Genomic DNA, 17023 nt, shown 5'->3' on the forward strand with positions numbered 1-17023 from the left:
TCCAACCCAAAAAAAAAAAAAAAAAGAGTTTTATTTCCAAATATTCACTTTGGAATGCTATAGAGCTATTCCTTCACACACAAAAATATTTTAATTCTTCCCTTGGAATTTTATCAAAAGCAATTCACAAAACACAGCAGCCTTAGATATGGTAGGATCACACTAACAGTAATCCACTCTCCCTAACTCAGCTCTAATCCAGAGGAATCAAAGTCCATCTCAAGGCCAGGTGTGGTGGCTCATGTGTATAAAATCCCAGCACTTTGGAAGGTAGAGGCAAGAAGACAGCTTGAGCCCAAGAGTTCAAGACTAGCCTGGGCAATATAGTGAGACTTTGTCTCCACAAAATATTTAAAAATTAGCTGGGCATGGTGACATGCACCTGTTGTCCCAGTTACTCTGGAGGCTGATGCAGGAGGATTGCTTAAGACCAGGAGTTGGGAGGCTTCAGTGAACTATGATCACGTTACTGTACTCCAGCCTGGGCAAGAGTGAGATCCTAACTCAAAAAGAAAAAAAATTCATTTCAAATCCCCAGCAGTTGTTTGGCCCCCAATGTTATCCTCCTCACTACCATGAAACTTTATCTTTCATTCTGGAACTAGACATCCCTCTCTTCCCCAACCTCACTCCACTTTCCTTCTTGTTCACTATTCTCCTGCCACACTTGCCTCCTTTCTACTTCCAAACACATTAAGCTCTTTCCTGTCACAAGGCCACTGCACTCACAGATCTCTGTGCCTGCAAGGCTCTTCCCATGGTTGGTTCTCATTCAAAAATCAATGTTGCCACCTCAGTCAGAGGCCCTGTCTTGTCTGCCCAGTGTAAAAGAAAACTCTTACCCTAGTCACTCATCCCCTTCCCAGTTACTGTCTGGCACATCACATTATACTGCTTATTTATGTGTTTGCTTATGAGTTATCAATCCCCCTTCCTAAAATATAAGGCATATAACTTTGTTTTGTTTATCTTTGTATCTTCAGTGCCTAGAACAGTACCATCCACAGAGATGATGTGCGATAAAGACACTGAATAAATGACTCCACCCCCAGGTATAAGTATAGCAAATCTGTATGCCACTGCTAATTGTGTCTCTCCTATGGGTTCTATAAATGCTACTCTAGAAGTTCCTTGCTACTTTGACATACATAAGCTGTATGGTCAATGCACATGTCTGTTCCTTTCCTAGATCTGATATCTGTATGTCCTCTCCTACTTCCAAGCTCCTTCCTACATTCCATATCATGTTCCATGTGCCCTTTTGTCAGAAATGGAAAACCACCATCTATACCCAAAGCCTAGTACATGATAAGAGATCAATAAATATGTGTTGATCAACACTTCCTCTCAGGACTCTGACATGAGTCATTCAAGAGAAGGGCAGTGTCAGAAAACCACACCAAGAAAACATACCTTTCTGTGCTAAGAATTTATCCACCTCTCCTAAAAGAGAATGTAATAATAAAATCTCCAAGGACCAAGCTTGAATACACTTCAGTTATCTCTTTCTTCAATTTCTTCCCATGAGGATCCTTGATTTCTCACGCAAACACACATGTGCATGTGCACGCACACGATCCTGGCCCTCTCAGGCTCTCTTAATTTCCATAATATGTCCAGACAAGTCTAAGTTTGCACATGTACAGAGCATAGGCTAGGTTTAGTTTTCTTTCTCTTTTTAAACAAAAGACAGAGAAATTATAAAAATTTTAAACAAAAGTATACAGAGAAAATAGTGAAAGGTCCATCAAGCCCACTGCTCAAAGCAACTTCTAAATCCTACTATCTAGTCACACAAAAATCAGTTTCCTTACTTAATAACTGTACTTCTGCATTGTATAACATATCTGAGATGTTAGAGTTAGTTCTGGAGTTAATAAAACAAGATATTTAAAACCTGAACTATTTTTAAAGGGGTGTGAAAATAGAAAAAAAATATCATGAGACAAACATTTGAAGAATTGGTTTCCTAAAGAATATCCACAAGACTCAAAGGGAAATACAACTCACCACTGTGATCATCAGTCAAGTTATTGAACATGTTCTGGAAATGCTAATGTAATCCTGAGTAAATAAGATTCAGGCTCTTTGGTAAGAGAAGTTCATGATTTAACAAAGTATATGATCAATTTATTTTTTTAATTTTTTAATTTTTTCCCCCGCTCTATGACCCATTTATATGTACTTAAACCTTACTGCTGTAAAATCAAATATGGAGATCAAAAATTTGAACTGATCTCTGTCTGGTCCATGGCCTTAAAGAGACTGGAACTTGTTCCTTTTAAATTTAATGTACCAGGCAACCCCTTCAGGTCCCCTCCCACTGTGGGAGTTTTTCTGTACTCTTAATAAATATCACTTTCAAAAATAAATAAATAAATAAATTTAATGTGCCCATTTTAACCTAATAATGAAGTATGAAACAAAACCTAATATAGCCAAGGATTTCTCCGTAAGTCTTTGGTACATCTAATACGCAGGATTAAATTTTAAAGTTTTAAAATATTATAAGTAGAATGTCAACGTCAAGGTCCTCCAAATCTTTTTTTGTTTGTTTGTTTTAGCTAAGGTCTTACTCTGTTGGCTCAGGCTGGAGTGCAGTGGCACACTCACGGCCACCACAGCCTCAACCTGCTGGGCTCAGGTGATCCTTTTGCTTCAGTCTTCCAAGTAGCTGGAACTACAGGCAAAAGCCACCACAACTGGCTAATTTTTTGATTTATTGTAGAGATGAGGTCTCACCAAGTTGTCCAGGCTAGTCTCAAACCTGCTCAGGCAAACCTCTCACCTCAGCTTCCCAAAGTGCTGGAATTATAGGAATGAGCCACCATGCCCAGCCCCTCCAAATCTTTTATTTGTCACAAAGGTGCTTACAGCATCACAAACATAACCAAAGCCTGATGTCATATATTATTAAAAGTGCCATTTATTTCCAAAAGGGATTTGACTTATGGTGACTAAACTCTGAAAAACCAGAAGAGAGTGGTGGTTGAAAAAAGTAGATTTGTCACATTATTTACTCAGTGGCAGTTCAGATTCCAATAACTTAACCTTAACCTTTTGCTGAAATGATTTAGGTAAAAAAAAAAACAAAACAAAACTCTGTAACAGCAATATTTTTTAGCTAAGTTCAGGGACTCAAGCCTGTAATTCTAGCATTTTGGGAGACAAGGCAGAAGGACTGCTTAAACTCAAGTGTTCAAGACCAGCCTGGGCAACATAGCAAGACCTCATCTCTACAAAAAATTTTAAAAATTGGCCTAATGTGTTGGCACACACCTGTAGCCTCAGCCACTGGGGAGGCTGAGGTAAAGAGATCATCAGAGTCCAGGAGGTTGAGGCAGTGGTGAGTTATGACCGTACCACTGCACTCCAGCCTGGGCAACAGAGTAAGATTCCAATACAAAAAAAAAAGAAAAAAAAAATTTAACAAAAGCTAAGCTACATATGGTTCCCAAACATCAGTATTCAAACACAAAATGGAATGTAACTGGTATATGAGAAACACTAGAAAGCATATTTATAAAACAAAATCTGGCCAGTGTGATGTCTCATGCCTGAAATACCAGAACTCTGGGAGGCCAAGGCAGGAGGACAGGTTGAACCCAAGAGTTCCAGACCAGCCTGGGCGACATTGCAAGACCTTGTCTCTACCAAAAAATAAAAAAATTAGCTGAGCGTGGTGGTGCATACCAACAGTACCAGTTAGTTGGGAGGCTGAGGCAGAAAGATCACCTGAGCCCAAAAGGTCAAAGATGTAGTGAGCTGTAATCATGCCACTGCTCTCCAGTCTGGGTAACAGAGTGAGACACTAACTCAAAAAATACATACATACACATATACAAAAGCTATTGAATTCCTAAATTCAAGTCTGGGTCAAAGTGCTAGAATCTACACAATTAAAATATCATTGATGATTTTGATGATTAGCCAATCTGGAAACCAGTCATATATATTTTTTAGGAACCTCAATTATTCCCATATATATAAGTCTTTGATTCTATAGCATCTATTCTGTGGTTAAGAAACACACACACCCAACACAAACTTGGTGCTCACTAGTGAAGCTGTCATCTGTTCCCAGGAAATAGAGTATAGTGGTTAAAAGCATTATTACTTCTCTGTTTCACTGGTTTCAAATACTGAGCCTAACCAATTACTAGCAGTGTAACTTTGGACATGTTACTAAACTTCTCTGTCCCCAAGTTTCTTCATCTGTGAGTCAGATATTTAAATTCAAACTTCCCCATGAGGTGTTGTAAGGATTAAATAATTGAACATATACAAAGCATCTAGAAAAGGATCTAGACAATAACAAGGGATCAATAAATGTTGGCATATTTTCATCATTATCATTACTGTTATTATCATTATTTAGTATAAGAAAGAAAGGAGATCCACATGCCTGGAATAGTCAAATATTTCAAAGAACGACCAACACATAAATGTGCGTTGAAGAATGAGAAGGGCTTTAGGGATGATAAGAAGAAACAAAAGCAGGGTGTAAAAAGAATAGAGTAACTAAGGATCTTAGGATTCAAAATGGTCATTTAGGACCATAAACTCAACTGAGTCAAATGGGCCCATTTATAGGCAGCCTGCTTGCCAAGTAGAGGAATGAAGCAACAATTCAACAGACACTGAGAAACCCTAACAGTTCTTAAATGAGGCAGTAATATATTAAATGTAGGTTTCTAAAATTCCTGCCTGGGCAAGGTGCCAGCCTAACAAAGATAAGTCATTCATGCATCCTGAAAACACTCTTGTCTGCTAAAAGAATTAGATACCAAATAACTAGAATCTTGCAAAATGGGTAGAGGCATATATAAACAAAACAGAAATGTCTAGTATAAAAAGATCAAAAGAGACATTTGTAGAATACTTGCACGTTAGTAGCATAGGGATACTTCAAGGAAATGGCCAAAATCATGAAAATTACACGTGTGACACTGTATTTGTATATACACTTCTTTCTTCAGAATATCTCCAAGAGTTCCTAGTTAAGGAATAAAATATTGGCCAAGTACGGTGGCTCAAGCCTGTAATTCCAGCACTTTCACAGGCAGAGGCGAGAGGATTGCCTGAGTCCACGGGTTCAAGGCTAGCCTGGGCAACATGGTGAGACCTTGTCTCCACAATAAATCAAAAAATTAACTGGGCATGGTAGCACACATCTGTAGTTCCAGTTACTTGAAAGGCTGAGGTAGAAGGATCGCCGGAGCCCAGTGGGTTGATGCTGGGGCTGACCATGAGGGTGCCACTGCACTCCAGCCCAGGAGATGGAGTGAGACTCCAACTCAAAAAAGAAATAAGATATTTATTTTTTTTAAGGGTAATTGCTCTCCAGTACCTTTTCTCAAGAGAAAAAAAAAAGGACAGGCGCGGTGGCTCATGCCTATAATCCCCGCACTTTGGGAGGCAGAGGTGAGAGGATTGCGTGAGCCCACAAACTCAAGACCAGCCTGGGCAACTTGGCAAGACCTCATTTCTACAATAAATCAAAAAGTTAGCCGGGCATAGTGGCGCATCCTGTAGTTCCAGCTACTTTGAAGGTTAAGGAGGAAGGATCTCCTGAGCCCAGCAGGTCGAGGGTGTGGTGGCCGTGAAAGTGCCACTGCACTCCAACCTGGACAACAGAGTGAGACTCCAACTCAAAAAAAAAAAAAAAACCTTTCAGAGTATATCTCCAATCTCCTTTGGCTAGCATTATGCAACCTTCCCAAATCTCTAAATTTTACCACCTCTAAAAGTTACTATCTCAAAAATTATTTGAAAAATACTCGGCTATTAATCAGATCTTCAATAGAATAGAATCACAACACTTAAATCCCTGATCCAGGCCATACGCAGTGGTCCATGTCTACAATTCCAGTACTTTAGGAAGCCAAGGTGGGAGGATCGTTTGAGGCCAGGAGTTTGAGATTAACTTGGGCAACACAGCAAGACCTTATCTCTAAAAAAAATTTGGAAATAGGCCAGGCATGGGGTGGAGTACCTGTATTACTTGCTATAAAGAAGGCTGAGGCCAGAAGCTGCAGTGAGCTGTGATCCAGCCTGGGCAACAGAATCAGACCCTGTCTCTTAAAAAAAAAAAAGTTCCTGATCCAATCAATGGTAAATGGCATTCGACTGTTACTGTCATTAAAATAACTGCAACTATTGTTCTTAAGTTAAAATTTAGTTGGGACAATTATCATGAAGTACAGTGGCCCTTGTTAAATCCACTTTTGGACCTTGGAAAAATGCTTACGAATTCACAGAATTCAAATAAGAAATAGTGCAAATTGTCATCAAGTTCAAAACTCTTCCCATCACATTAAAAATGTACAGTAACATATAAAAGGGCAATTCCTCCTTCCCCCATCTTTACCACGCAAACTATAAACGCCTCTGACATCCTTATTCTTTTTTGTCACCATACTTACCAATAGCTATACTTTGTTGCTTACACCAAATTAAAATGAAGAAATGCACTGTGCTACACCTTAGTATGTTGCTACAATGCCTGATTCATGATGCTATGGAAAACCTATCTACCTATGTGACTTCGGTTAAGCTACACTAATAAATGCTGGTAATAAAAATATGGGAGGCTCACAGGGGTGAATTTTATCACATTTCAGGACCATAGTGTTCATCTCATAATGGTAAGCCTCCTTGTCATATCATATAAGGGAAGCTAAAGACAAGCGAGATCCAAAATCACATAATACAATAGACCTTGAACAACACAGATTTCAACCACATGGGCCCACTCATAGGCAGACTTTTTCCAAGTTCTACCAAGTGTGCCTGCCCCCGCCCCCCGCCTCCCCTTTTACCTCTTCCACCCATCCACCTCTGCCACCCCTGAGACAGCAAGACCCATGCCTCCTCCTCCACAGCCTACTCAAGGATAAAGACATTTATGACGAGCCACTTCCACTTAACGAACGTTAAATATGTTTTCTCTTGCTTATGATTTTTTAATAATGTCTTCTCTAGCTCACTTTATTGTAAGAATACAATACACAGGGGTCGGACGCAGTGGCTGAAGCCTGTAATCCCAGCACTTTGGGAGGCTGAGGTAAGAGGATTGCCCAGGGGTCTGAGACCTGCCTGGACAACTTTGTGAGACCTCATCTCTTCAATAAATCAAAAAATTAGCCAGGCATGGTGGTGAACATCTGTAGTTCCAGCTACCTGGAAGGCTCAACTGGAAGAATCGTCCGAGCCTAGCAGGTCGAGGCTGCGGTGGCAGTGAGCGTGCCACTTCACTCTAGTCAGGGTGACAAAGTGAGACTCCTACTCAAAAAAAAAAGAATACAGTACACAATACATATAACATACGAAGTATATGTTAATTGGCAAGGCTTCCTGTCAACGGTAGGCTATTAGTGGTTAAGTTTTAGGGGAGTCAAAAGTTAAACATGGGATTTTCAACTGCACAGGGGGTCGGGACCCCTAATCCTCATGTTGTTCAAGGGTCAATAGTATGCTAGTGGAGAAACTCCAAAGGTAACAACTTGAATCTATTAAATATGATCTGTTTAATTTTTCAAAAAGTCTATGACAGGGCACTATGTCAAAAACCATTCCACCAAAAAAAAAAATCTTTCGCTATGTAATCGGGAGTAATATGTTAAGCTAGAAAGGAAATCCATTATCAGTAGGAAATAGATGATAGAGACAACTATTAATAAAAGCTCTGGTTGAAAGAATTCAGAAAATAGTATCCCTAAGAAATTAATGGTACGATTTAAAGAAAAGCAGCACAGTTTCATTTCATATAGTCTGTTGCAAAATGGAAAACAACAACCAATTAAAAACATCGAGAATCCTTGGTAGAATACTTGTGATTAAGCTCTGTAAAAACCCAGGCACAGAGGCTCATGTCTATAATCCCAGCACTCTGGGAGGCAGAGTGCTGGGATTGCCTGGTCCACAGGTTTGAGACCCACCTGGGCAACTTGGTGAGACCTCGTCTCTACAATAAACCAAGTATTAGCTGGGCATGGTAGCGCACTCCTGTAGTTCCAGCTACTTGGAAGGCTGAGGCAGAAGGATCACCGGAGCCCAGCAGGTCGATGCTACGGTGGCCAGAAGTGTGCCACTGCACTCCAGTCTGGGCGACAGAGTAAAATGCCGACTCAAAAAAAAATAAAAAAGGAAAAAAAGACATGTCTCTGAACCTCACACAAAGGGGATTAATATTTTTAAAGCAGAGTGAATATACATGTGAAATATACATTAGATAGTTACACAAACTAAATTAGCTTTCTAACTTGGCATAATGACAGGAAAGTTGGAAGAGAAAGTAAAGGAAAATATTCAATAGCTTAAAATTAACAATGAGCCCCTTTATTCAAGGTAGGATGGCTCTCCATTTCAGCTGGGAAGGACTGAAAGTCTTTCTGTCCTTTTCTAGAAGGGAAACTCTGCAGCTGGCATGTCTGGAGAATCACTCAGCTGTATTCACAGTTCTACTCCCAGTCAAGCAATGGCAAGAAAAGTCTTCATCTTCACCATGCACTGAATCAAATAGAGAAACGTCGACTTCAAGGTGTTCAAATTTCATCCTTCATGGACCAGTTCTATTAATTTCTCCTGCAGGAAGTCAACCCTCACAAAAAGACTTACACCCACTAAAACTGAGAAACGCTTACCTGAATCTGTCATTATTGTCTTGTGACAGGTCTTATGACACTGTCTAGTACTCTAGTACTATGCTTATTTCTTTTCCACTCAAGCTTTGTACCTCCTAATCCTTTATATCTTTTCCAATGGGCTCTAGGAAGTATTTCTATAACTACTGAATTCATAGTAAAGTGTTTCCCAATTCTTTCTCTGTTCTGTGTTATACTCCCAAACAGAGCTCCATACTCTAGGAAATGGTAAATTTCTTCTGTTTTTCAAATCCAATTAAAACTTTGTCTGAGCTTGTAACAATTTATACTCTCCTAACTCTTGAGAATCAAAGTCATTATTATATGGGCATTGAAAAGTCTGACCTCATTCTTACCTAATAAAGAAACATCTAAAATGTATTTATGGAGAATTGAGAAATTATCTTCAGATAATTCAAATACTGACAGTGAAGAAAAAGGCTCTAACATTATACATGAGAAAATAAAACACAGCAGAATTTCAACTTTAGGAGGTTGCATTTAAAAGATGTTCCTGGCCAGCCACAGTAGCTCATGCCTGCAATCCCTGCACTTTGGGAAGCCAAGGTGAGAGGATTATCTGAGCCCAAGGGTTTGAGACCAGCCTGGGCAACTTGGTGAGATCTTGTCTCTGCAAAAAAAAATCAAGAAATTAGCTGGGCGTGGTGGTGTGTACCTGTAGTTCCAGCTTCTTGGAAGGCTCAAGTGGAAGGATTGCCTGAGCCCAGAAGGCTGAGGTTGTAAGCATGCTACTGCACACCAGCCTGGGTCATGGAGTGAGACTTTGGCTCAAAAAAAAAAAAGTCCTAACAAATACATAATCCTTCTTGTAATTCCATAATGAGGAACATCAACCGGCCAAAATATAGCCTTGAATTATGCAACAAGTCTCTTATTTCTTATAAAATATACTGGCAAAGACCAACAAACCCACACTGCTACTAGGAAACCCATCCCCACATTCCATGGCTTCAGGGCAACTCCATAAACACAGGGTCATAAAAAGACAGCCTGCAAACTCCTGGAGCCAGCACTCCATTTTAAGGATAGGGAATTGAAGTCAATGACATGTGATCATGCAGTTACAGCAATCTAAGGGTCTTAAAAAGTTAGTAGGAATAGCCAATCTTATCTTAGAAATCTACCCAAAAACGGTATATAAAATCTATATGATACAGATGACAAACCAATTTGAGTAAAATGATAAAATTTTACAGCTTGTATGCTTTAAGATAGGTCATATTCTGCATATTCACATGCAGATATAACAAAATCTCAAGAAACAGAATGCTCAATCTCCTGCCAGTGGCTTATTTGCTTCAAGACACAATTTGATACCCCAGAGTTCCAATGTTATAAAGGAATGTAAATGGAGTTCAGTATAATATCTCCCCAGAGGAAATCTGGAGTTCAGTATAATATCTCACCAGAGGAAAAAGTGTATACTTTTGGACTCTAAATATGAAAACACAGATTCCCAGCTAAGCATAAACTTCTGACTTTTTTCCCCCAATTTCAATAGACAGTAAGTTAAAAAATATAACTGCTATGTTCCCTACAACTATGGGGGTTAATATTTAATGTTTCAAGTATCCAAATAATTTTCTTTCTTTGTTAATTTTATAATATTATTATAAAAATGACAATGGAGAGAATACTGTATGTTAGAACTTGCTAAGAATTTCATATGGGGCTGAGGGCGGTGGCTCACACCTATAATCCCAGCACTTTGGGAGGCTGAGGTGAGAGAATTGCCTGAGCCTGTGGATTCGAGACCAGCCTGGGCAACTTGATGAGACCTCATCTCTACAATAAATCAAAAAATTAGCCGGGCATGATGGCGCATGCCTGTAGTTCCAGCTTCTTGGAAGGCTGAGGTGGAAGGATCGCCTGAGCCCAGCAGGTCGAGGCTGTGGTGGCCGGGAGCGTGCCACTGCCCTCCAGCCTAGGTGACACAGTAAGACTCCAATTAAAAAATAATAATAATAATTTCATATTCATTATTAAAATAAGTGAATCGTTAAATTACATGTTTTAAGAAAAGCTTTCAGGTCTTAATTACTTCTTGATACTATTAATTAAAGAACCTGATGAACAATGAAAAATACTCCAGTAATTTCACATCATTAAGACAGAATAAGCATAACTAGAGAACTAATTAAAATGAGAAGTTTAAAATTATAACATTAATAATCTTACCACAAGATAAATTAGTGATTAAACACAAATCTTTATTATATTAGGCAACATTCCTAGACTTATTTAAACCACACACAAGGGGTTAAAAATAACGACAAGGAAAGGCCAACAGCCTAGCAGCCCAGTGGAGCCAACATTCCCTTCTCCCCTCCCCCTCTCTTTCCAGTCCTCTCCAGTCCAGAATGAACTGCATGCCCCACTGCACAAGGCCCAAAAAGGTCACAGTAGATGGCAGAGACTTTTGTAAGAGAACAGAAATAACTCAGCAGCTTTGTTACCGTAGTCTCTTTTAATCAGTATGCTCAAAATCCTTTAATTAGCACTCTGTCTACACAAGGAAAGCATTTCTTCTGTGCCAGGGAGGACACGTATATATGTACACACTGTTCTGTTGTATCAGCACCACAATGTGGAGCTAGCACCTTAAGCTGTCTGCCAGGAAACTAAAGCACAGAAAACTTTTTTAAAGGTATGGTACCACAAAATTTACATATCCATTTGCATTTCTATTCTCAAACAACAAAGTAATGATTAAGTTCCTCTAATATAGCATCAATTTATTTCTGGACATATTTTCCAGCAAAAATAAAAGTTTTTAAAACTAAGTAACTTTCTTTGTACAAAATAAAGTAGACTTTTTAAACTTAAAATAATGTTAGTAAAACATGAAAACAGATAACATTCAAATATTTTTCCTTTTTTCATAATATATCTTCAGTAGAAGATAAAAACACCACCTCATTCAAACAGGAACAAACCACAACACGCAGTTTTTTTTTTTAGTCAGAGTCTCACTCTGTCTCCCAGACTGGATTGCAGTGGCACGCTCACAGCCACCGCAGCCTCAACCCATTGGGCTCAAGAGATCCTTCCGTCTCAGCCTTCCAAGTATCTGAAACTACAGGGGTGCATCACCACACCCAGCTAATTTTTCTTGATTTACTACAGCAACTAGGTCTCACCAAGTTGCCCAGGTTGGTCTCGAATCCGTGGACTCAGGCAACCCTCTTGCCTCAGCCTCCCAAAGTGCTGGGATTACAGGCATGAGCCACCATGTCTGGTCACAAAACACATTTTCACATGGATACTTTACATTAAAAATTCCATCCAATTACAAAAGGTCTTAAAACTTACAAGCTAGATTAAACACACACACACACACACACACACACACACACACACACACAAACACACACATATTTCCTTCAAAAATCTGATTGACTGGAATAAAGGCAGAAATTGGTGATAAATTAAAAATAACTTTTTTTTTTTTTTATAGTCTGGGTTTCACTCTGTTGCCCAGGCTGGAGTGTAGTGGCACAATCACAGTTCACCACGGTCTCAACCTCCTAGACTCAGGGGATCCTTCTACCTCAGCCCCCTTACCCCCCTGGTAGCTGGAACTTCAGGTACACGCCACCACACACAGCTAATTTTTAAATTTTTTTGTAGATACTAGGTCTCACTATGTTAGCCAGGCTGGTCTCGAACTCCTGGGCTGAAACAATCCTACCTCATCAGCTTCCCAAAGTGCTGGAATTACAAGCATGAACCACCGTGCCAGGACTTAAAGATAACTATTTTAACATCCACAGCCAAAAAACAAAGAAAACTTCATTAGTAAAATGGGATTTGCAGTATTTTAATAGGGATATGTAGGTGCTACAAACTGATTTTAAATCATTCAAAATCAAGCTGGATATACACATATTGTAAGATTCAGAGTGGGTACATATATATTATACTTACATGCATAATTAAACAAAATGATAATCTTCTAAATATCTGATTAGAGAAACAACCTAACTAAATTTAAGATAAAGTGAATTATTAAGGAGATAGCATAACATAACCACTTGAAAGTCAACTTTTCCGCACCAGCCATGTGAGCTCACAGCATAGTTCTATACAATGGGAATACTACTATTCCACAGATCAGTGTGAGAATTAAATGAGATGATACTTTTACAGCACTTGGTAAAAACCCAAAAGTTTATTGGTAAGACTATAAAGCACATGTAGTGGAGAAACATGAAATAGATTTATTCATGCACTGCACAAAAGTACAAATTGGCATAACCTATCAAAATGACATAAAAATACAAATATTAGTATATGTACTATGTACTTATATATGGTATTCAGCACAGCACTGTTTGTAATAGCAATATTGGAAACAACATAAATGCTTTCAGTAGGAGAGTGGTTAAATAAATGCACTTCTCAATCAGAGATTAACATTTGAGGGGAAAAAAAAACAAAAACAACAACAAATCTCCTTATATATTAACAAGAGGGAGTTCACCATGGCAAATTGTTCAGAAAAAAGCAACGTGCCGGGCACAGCGGCTCATGCCTGTAATCCCAGCACTTTGAGGGATGGAGGCAAAAAGACTGCCAGAGCTCAGGGGTTCGAGACCAGCCTAGGCAACTTGGTGAGATTTTGGCTCTACAATAAATAAAAAAAGTAGCCAGGTATGGTAGCACATGCCTGTGGCTCCAGCTACTTGGACGGCTGAGGCAGAAGGATCACCTGAGCCGTGAGCATGCCATGGCACTCCAGCATGGGTAACAGAGTAAGTCTCTGACTCAAAAAACAAAAAAAGAAAAGAAAAAGAAAAAAGCAAGTTATGGGGAAAATGTGTATAAGGTATAATATGCTACCACCTGAGAAAAAGAAGAGTAAAAATTCATGTTTATTTGAATATGCAAAAACAAACCCTCTAGAAACATAAAAGTCTTTAATAGTAATAATTACCTACTGGTGATGAAAGTGAAACAGGGCCTGACATAGAGTCCAGCCTCAACAAACAGAAACTATAATTACTCCTCCCATTAGTACTATCATCATCATAATGAACACATACCCTTAAAATATATACACCGAATACATTCAAACTAAGTAATGAGGTAAAAAGCCAAATCTCAATTATTCATAAGCTGACTATCTAGTTGGAAATCTAAGCTCTTCATTTCCTCTTCAAGGTAAGTAGCTTTTGGCCATTTTACTGCTGGCTCTCACCTCCACCAGAAAGCGAGTGAGCCAAAAATGGTCATTTTATTCCATTTTGATCGACAGTTTTTGACAATCAGATTTTGGAGCTAAAGGGACCATTAAAATCCCACAGGATAACTTTCCAAATGAGCTATAGAGAAACAAAGATTTAGGGAATTCCCTAAATTAGGGATAGTTCAAAAATTTTGAGTCTGCCTCCTACTTAAATGTTTTTTCATTTTATTACTGATAAATGGGTAGGGAAACAGGAAATAAGTTAAATTGAAGTAAATTATCCTTGCTGAATTCCCTCCCTCCCCCTATTTTTTATTAAAGATAACTAAATGTGCTGAAATCAAATCCTACAAGCAATCATAATAATTAGAGTATAGGTCAACAGAGAATTTAACAACTCAGTCGTAAGGTTTTCAGGACCAAGTATTGAATGAACATCTGAAACAAAACCTGTAGTTTGCTTACACTAGAGATTGTCAGAGGCATGTTGAAATCCTTGCCACCTTGCAGCCGGAAACCCCAAGGAGCTGGGCCAACCAAGGACACACTGTAGTTGCTCATGGTTCTAAGGGCTCAAAGTCCAATGCCAGGAAATGAAAGACACTGTGAAAGAAAATTATACGGTTAACAAAAATGTTTACTTGAAACCCTAGTACATACTTAAGTGCTTTTAATATAAAGTCAACTATGATATTGTACTTAGTATTTTATTTTGAGAGGTGGGGAGATGTACAGGATAGATCTATATTATGTTCTTCATTAATTTCAGTCTAAGAAAAGGAAACTATGAGCTAATATGCAATTTTTACACTCCTGTCAATTTCCATAGTCTAAAAATTCCATATCAGAATGTATTTCTAGACATTTGATCAGTTTTACAACTTACTACACTCCAATTCTGTGGCTTCTTGCACACAAACTTTAACTCAAAGTGCTTTACAACACTTTGTTAATGTATGTTAGAACAAGACTTTATTTCAGGTTGAATTCAGAATGAATTTTCCCTTCCCTCCAACTCATGTATTCTTTTGTCTGAAATTGGCAACAGTCTTTCAATTACTAAAATTCTAAGTCACTCTAACATATGAAAGAGACTGCAAATCAGTCAGCTCCCATTCTTACTTTCCAAATATTAAATTCTCTAAACTGAGAAGTCGTTTTTTAATGCACAAAACTCTAAAAAGCTCTACAGTCAAGAGCTACAACTCATGTTTCCTCCTACAGGGACATGGTACTTTCCACACTTCAAGTAATATCTACTTTTCCTTCATATAAGCAATGAATAGGCAGCACTCTAGGACAGTGATATTTTAGTCAGAACCTGCTTTCAAGAACATGACTAGATGTGGTAGAAGTGCAATTTAACACATTAAATTGAACTGGTACTACAGAAAATAACCAGCATTTCAGTGCTTTCCTCTTTCTGTGTTTTGCTGTGTGCTCATAACGCTCATCCTAATACTTCAATATAATTTATTTGTAAAGAAAAAGAAAAAAAGTCTGACTCGAACTTCCTATTGGTTGTTATAGTGACAAGAAAGACTGGGAGGAACGAAGATTTTTTGTTGTTGTTGGAGTTAACTGTCACTGTCACTGTCAATGTCACTGTCGCCAAGTGGTAGTGCAGTGGCATGCTCGTGGCCAACGCAGTCCAGATCTGCTGGGCTGAAGCAATCCTTCCACCTCAGCCTTCCAAGTAGCTGGAACCACAGGCATGGATCACCACATCCTACTAATTTTTTTACTTACTGTAGAGACAAAGTCTCGCCAAGTTGTCCAGGCTGGTCTTGAACCCTTGAGCTCAGGCAATCCTCTCACCTCTGCCTTCCTTCATTTTTTTTTTAAGTGGAATACTAAGAAACAGAATTGCCCCCTCTTTAAAAAATATTATAAACATAACGTAGGGACCGCACTCACCTTAGAGTGCTGGCCTTTTTCCTGTCTATGGGAAGTGATCTTTTCTTAAATAAATCTTTTCTTCCTTCAAAAAAAAACTTAAATAATATATAATTTTTAAAACATACCTCCATGGAAATTCTGGGCTGTTCCACCAAACCACCACTAATATTACCTCTCTCAAAATATTTTTTCTTTTTTTAACCCAATCAAAATTTCTAGCCCATCACACCAAATTCTTAGTGGTAGACAGATACTCGAACCACTGGGTATATTTAAAGCAAACACATTCCTTCTTCTTATAAAGGAAAAATGAGGTAAAACTTTCAAATAAGCCGGGTTCTTCAAGAAAAATTATATCATGAAAAATCTGCACTGCATCTCTCTAGAGACCAGAAATGCTTTTCCACTGGCATGGTAATACAGTGAACTACTCAGCAACAACACATTACTCCTATACTCAAGTAACACGTACAGGGCACTGAAAAAGACCAAAGGCCACACCAGAAGTCAAACTGTTAAATACAGGTGAAAAGCTAATGATGAGGAATGAATAATAAGCAACACATAATTCAATTGCTTTCCTGCTATAAAAAGAGGAGATTTCATAAAACCAGCAGAAAAACTATCTTATCAGCACACAATACAAATCAGAAGCATGTAAAGCCAACTGACATTTCACAGGCAGCCTGCCCTTCTTTTTTAATCTTTAACTTGTGCCAGAGGAGGAATGTGAAAGTTAGGCTCAATTTCCTCTGGCTCCATTCTTCCCTATGTGAAATTGTATTTCGTGTATGTATCATCTCATTACACGCAACTTTCCTTTCCTTGGGGACTCCCTTCCTGATGTCTCCCATTTGTTATTAAAATTTCTACCACTTGCAAGGTCACAACCACACTACAAAACCAGTGTCAGTTCATTTCTAGTTAGTGTCAGTTCACTTCTGGATTTTCCTTCTGCTAGCTTCATCTGAAACTCATTTGCCTTAAAACGTTCTGTGCCCCAAGTCATGGCAATATTTGTATTGGCCTTTTCCAGGGCTCCTCCATCTGGTTACGAGTGCCATTGTGCACTCTTCCTAAAACACCAAGCAGGCAGGAAATAGCAGCCTACTCTGCTTTCAAACACGTAGAAAAATGTTGGAATTTCTGTATAGTTATGGATGGTCTTTTAGAGAAAGTTTAAACAATGTCTTTGCTCTAGTACTAGGAAAGGAAGCCTGGTACTTCCCACACTTGTATTCCAGCTTCTCTGATGGGGGGGGGGGGGGGG

The 17023-nt window shown here is 38.7% G+C and overlaps 1 protein-coding gene across 5 annotated transcripts in view; it reads right to left on the minus strand.

The window, feature by feature from the left end:
* Window positions 1-17023, minus strand: part of PDLIM5 (PDZ and LIM domain 5) — a 170357-nt gene that overhangs the window by 152079 nt on the left and 1255 nt on the right. For all 5 annotated transcript variants that reach the window (XM_021710786.1, XM_021710787.1, XM_008054825.1 and 2 more), the window contains exon 2: window positions 14320-14457. In XM_021710786.1, the coding sequence (XP_021566461.1) occupies window positions 14320-14415 (96 nt within the window). In that variant the 5' untranslated portion in view covers window positions 14416-14457. The remainder of the gene's footprint in view (window positions 1-14319; window positions 14458-17023) is intronic.

This window comes from Carlito syrichta, unplaced genomic scaffold, assembly GCF_000164805.1.
Source record: "Carlito syrichta isolate Samal-C Ts95f unplaced genomic scaffold, Tarsius_syrichta-2.0.1 Scaffold301538, whole genome shotgun sequence".
Lineage (NCBI taxonomy): Eukaryota > Metazoa > Chordata > Mammalia > Primates > Tarsiidae > Carlito > Carlito syrichta.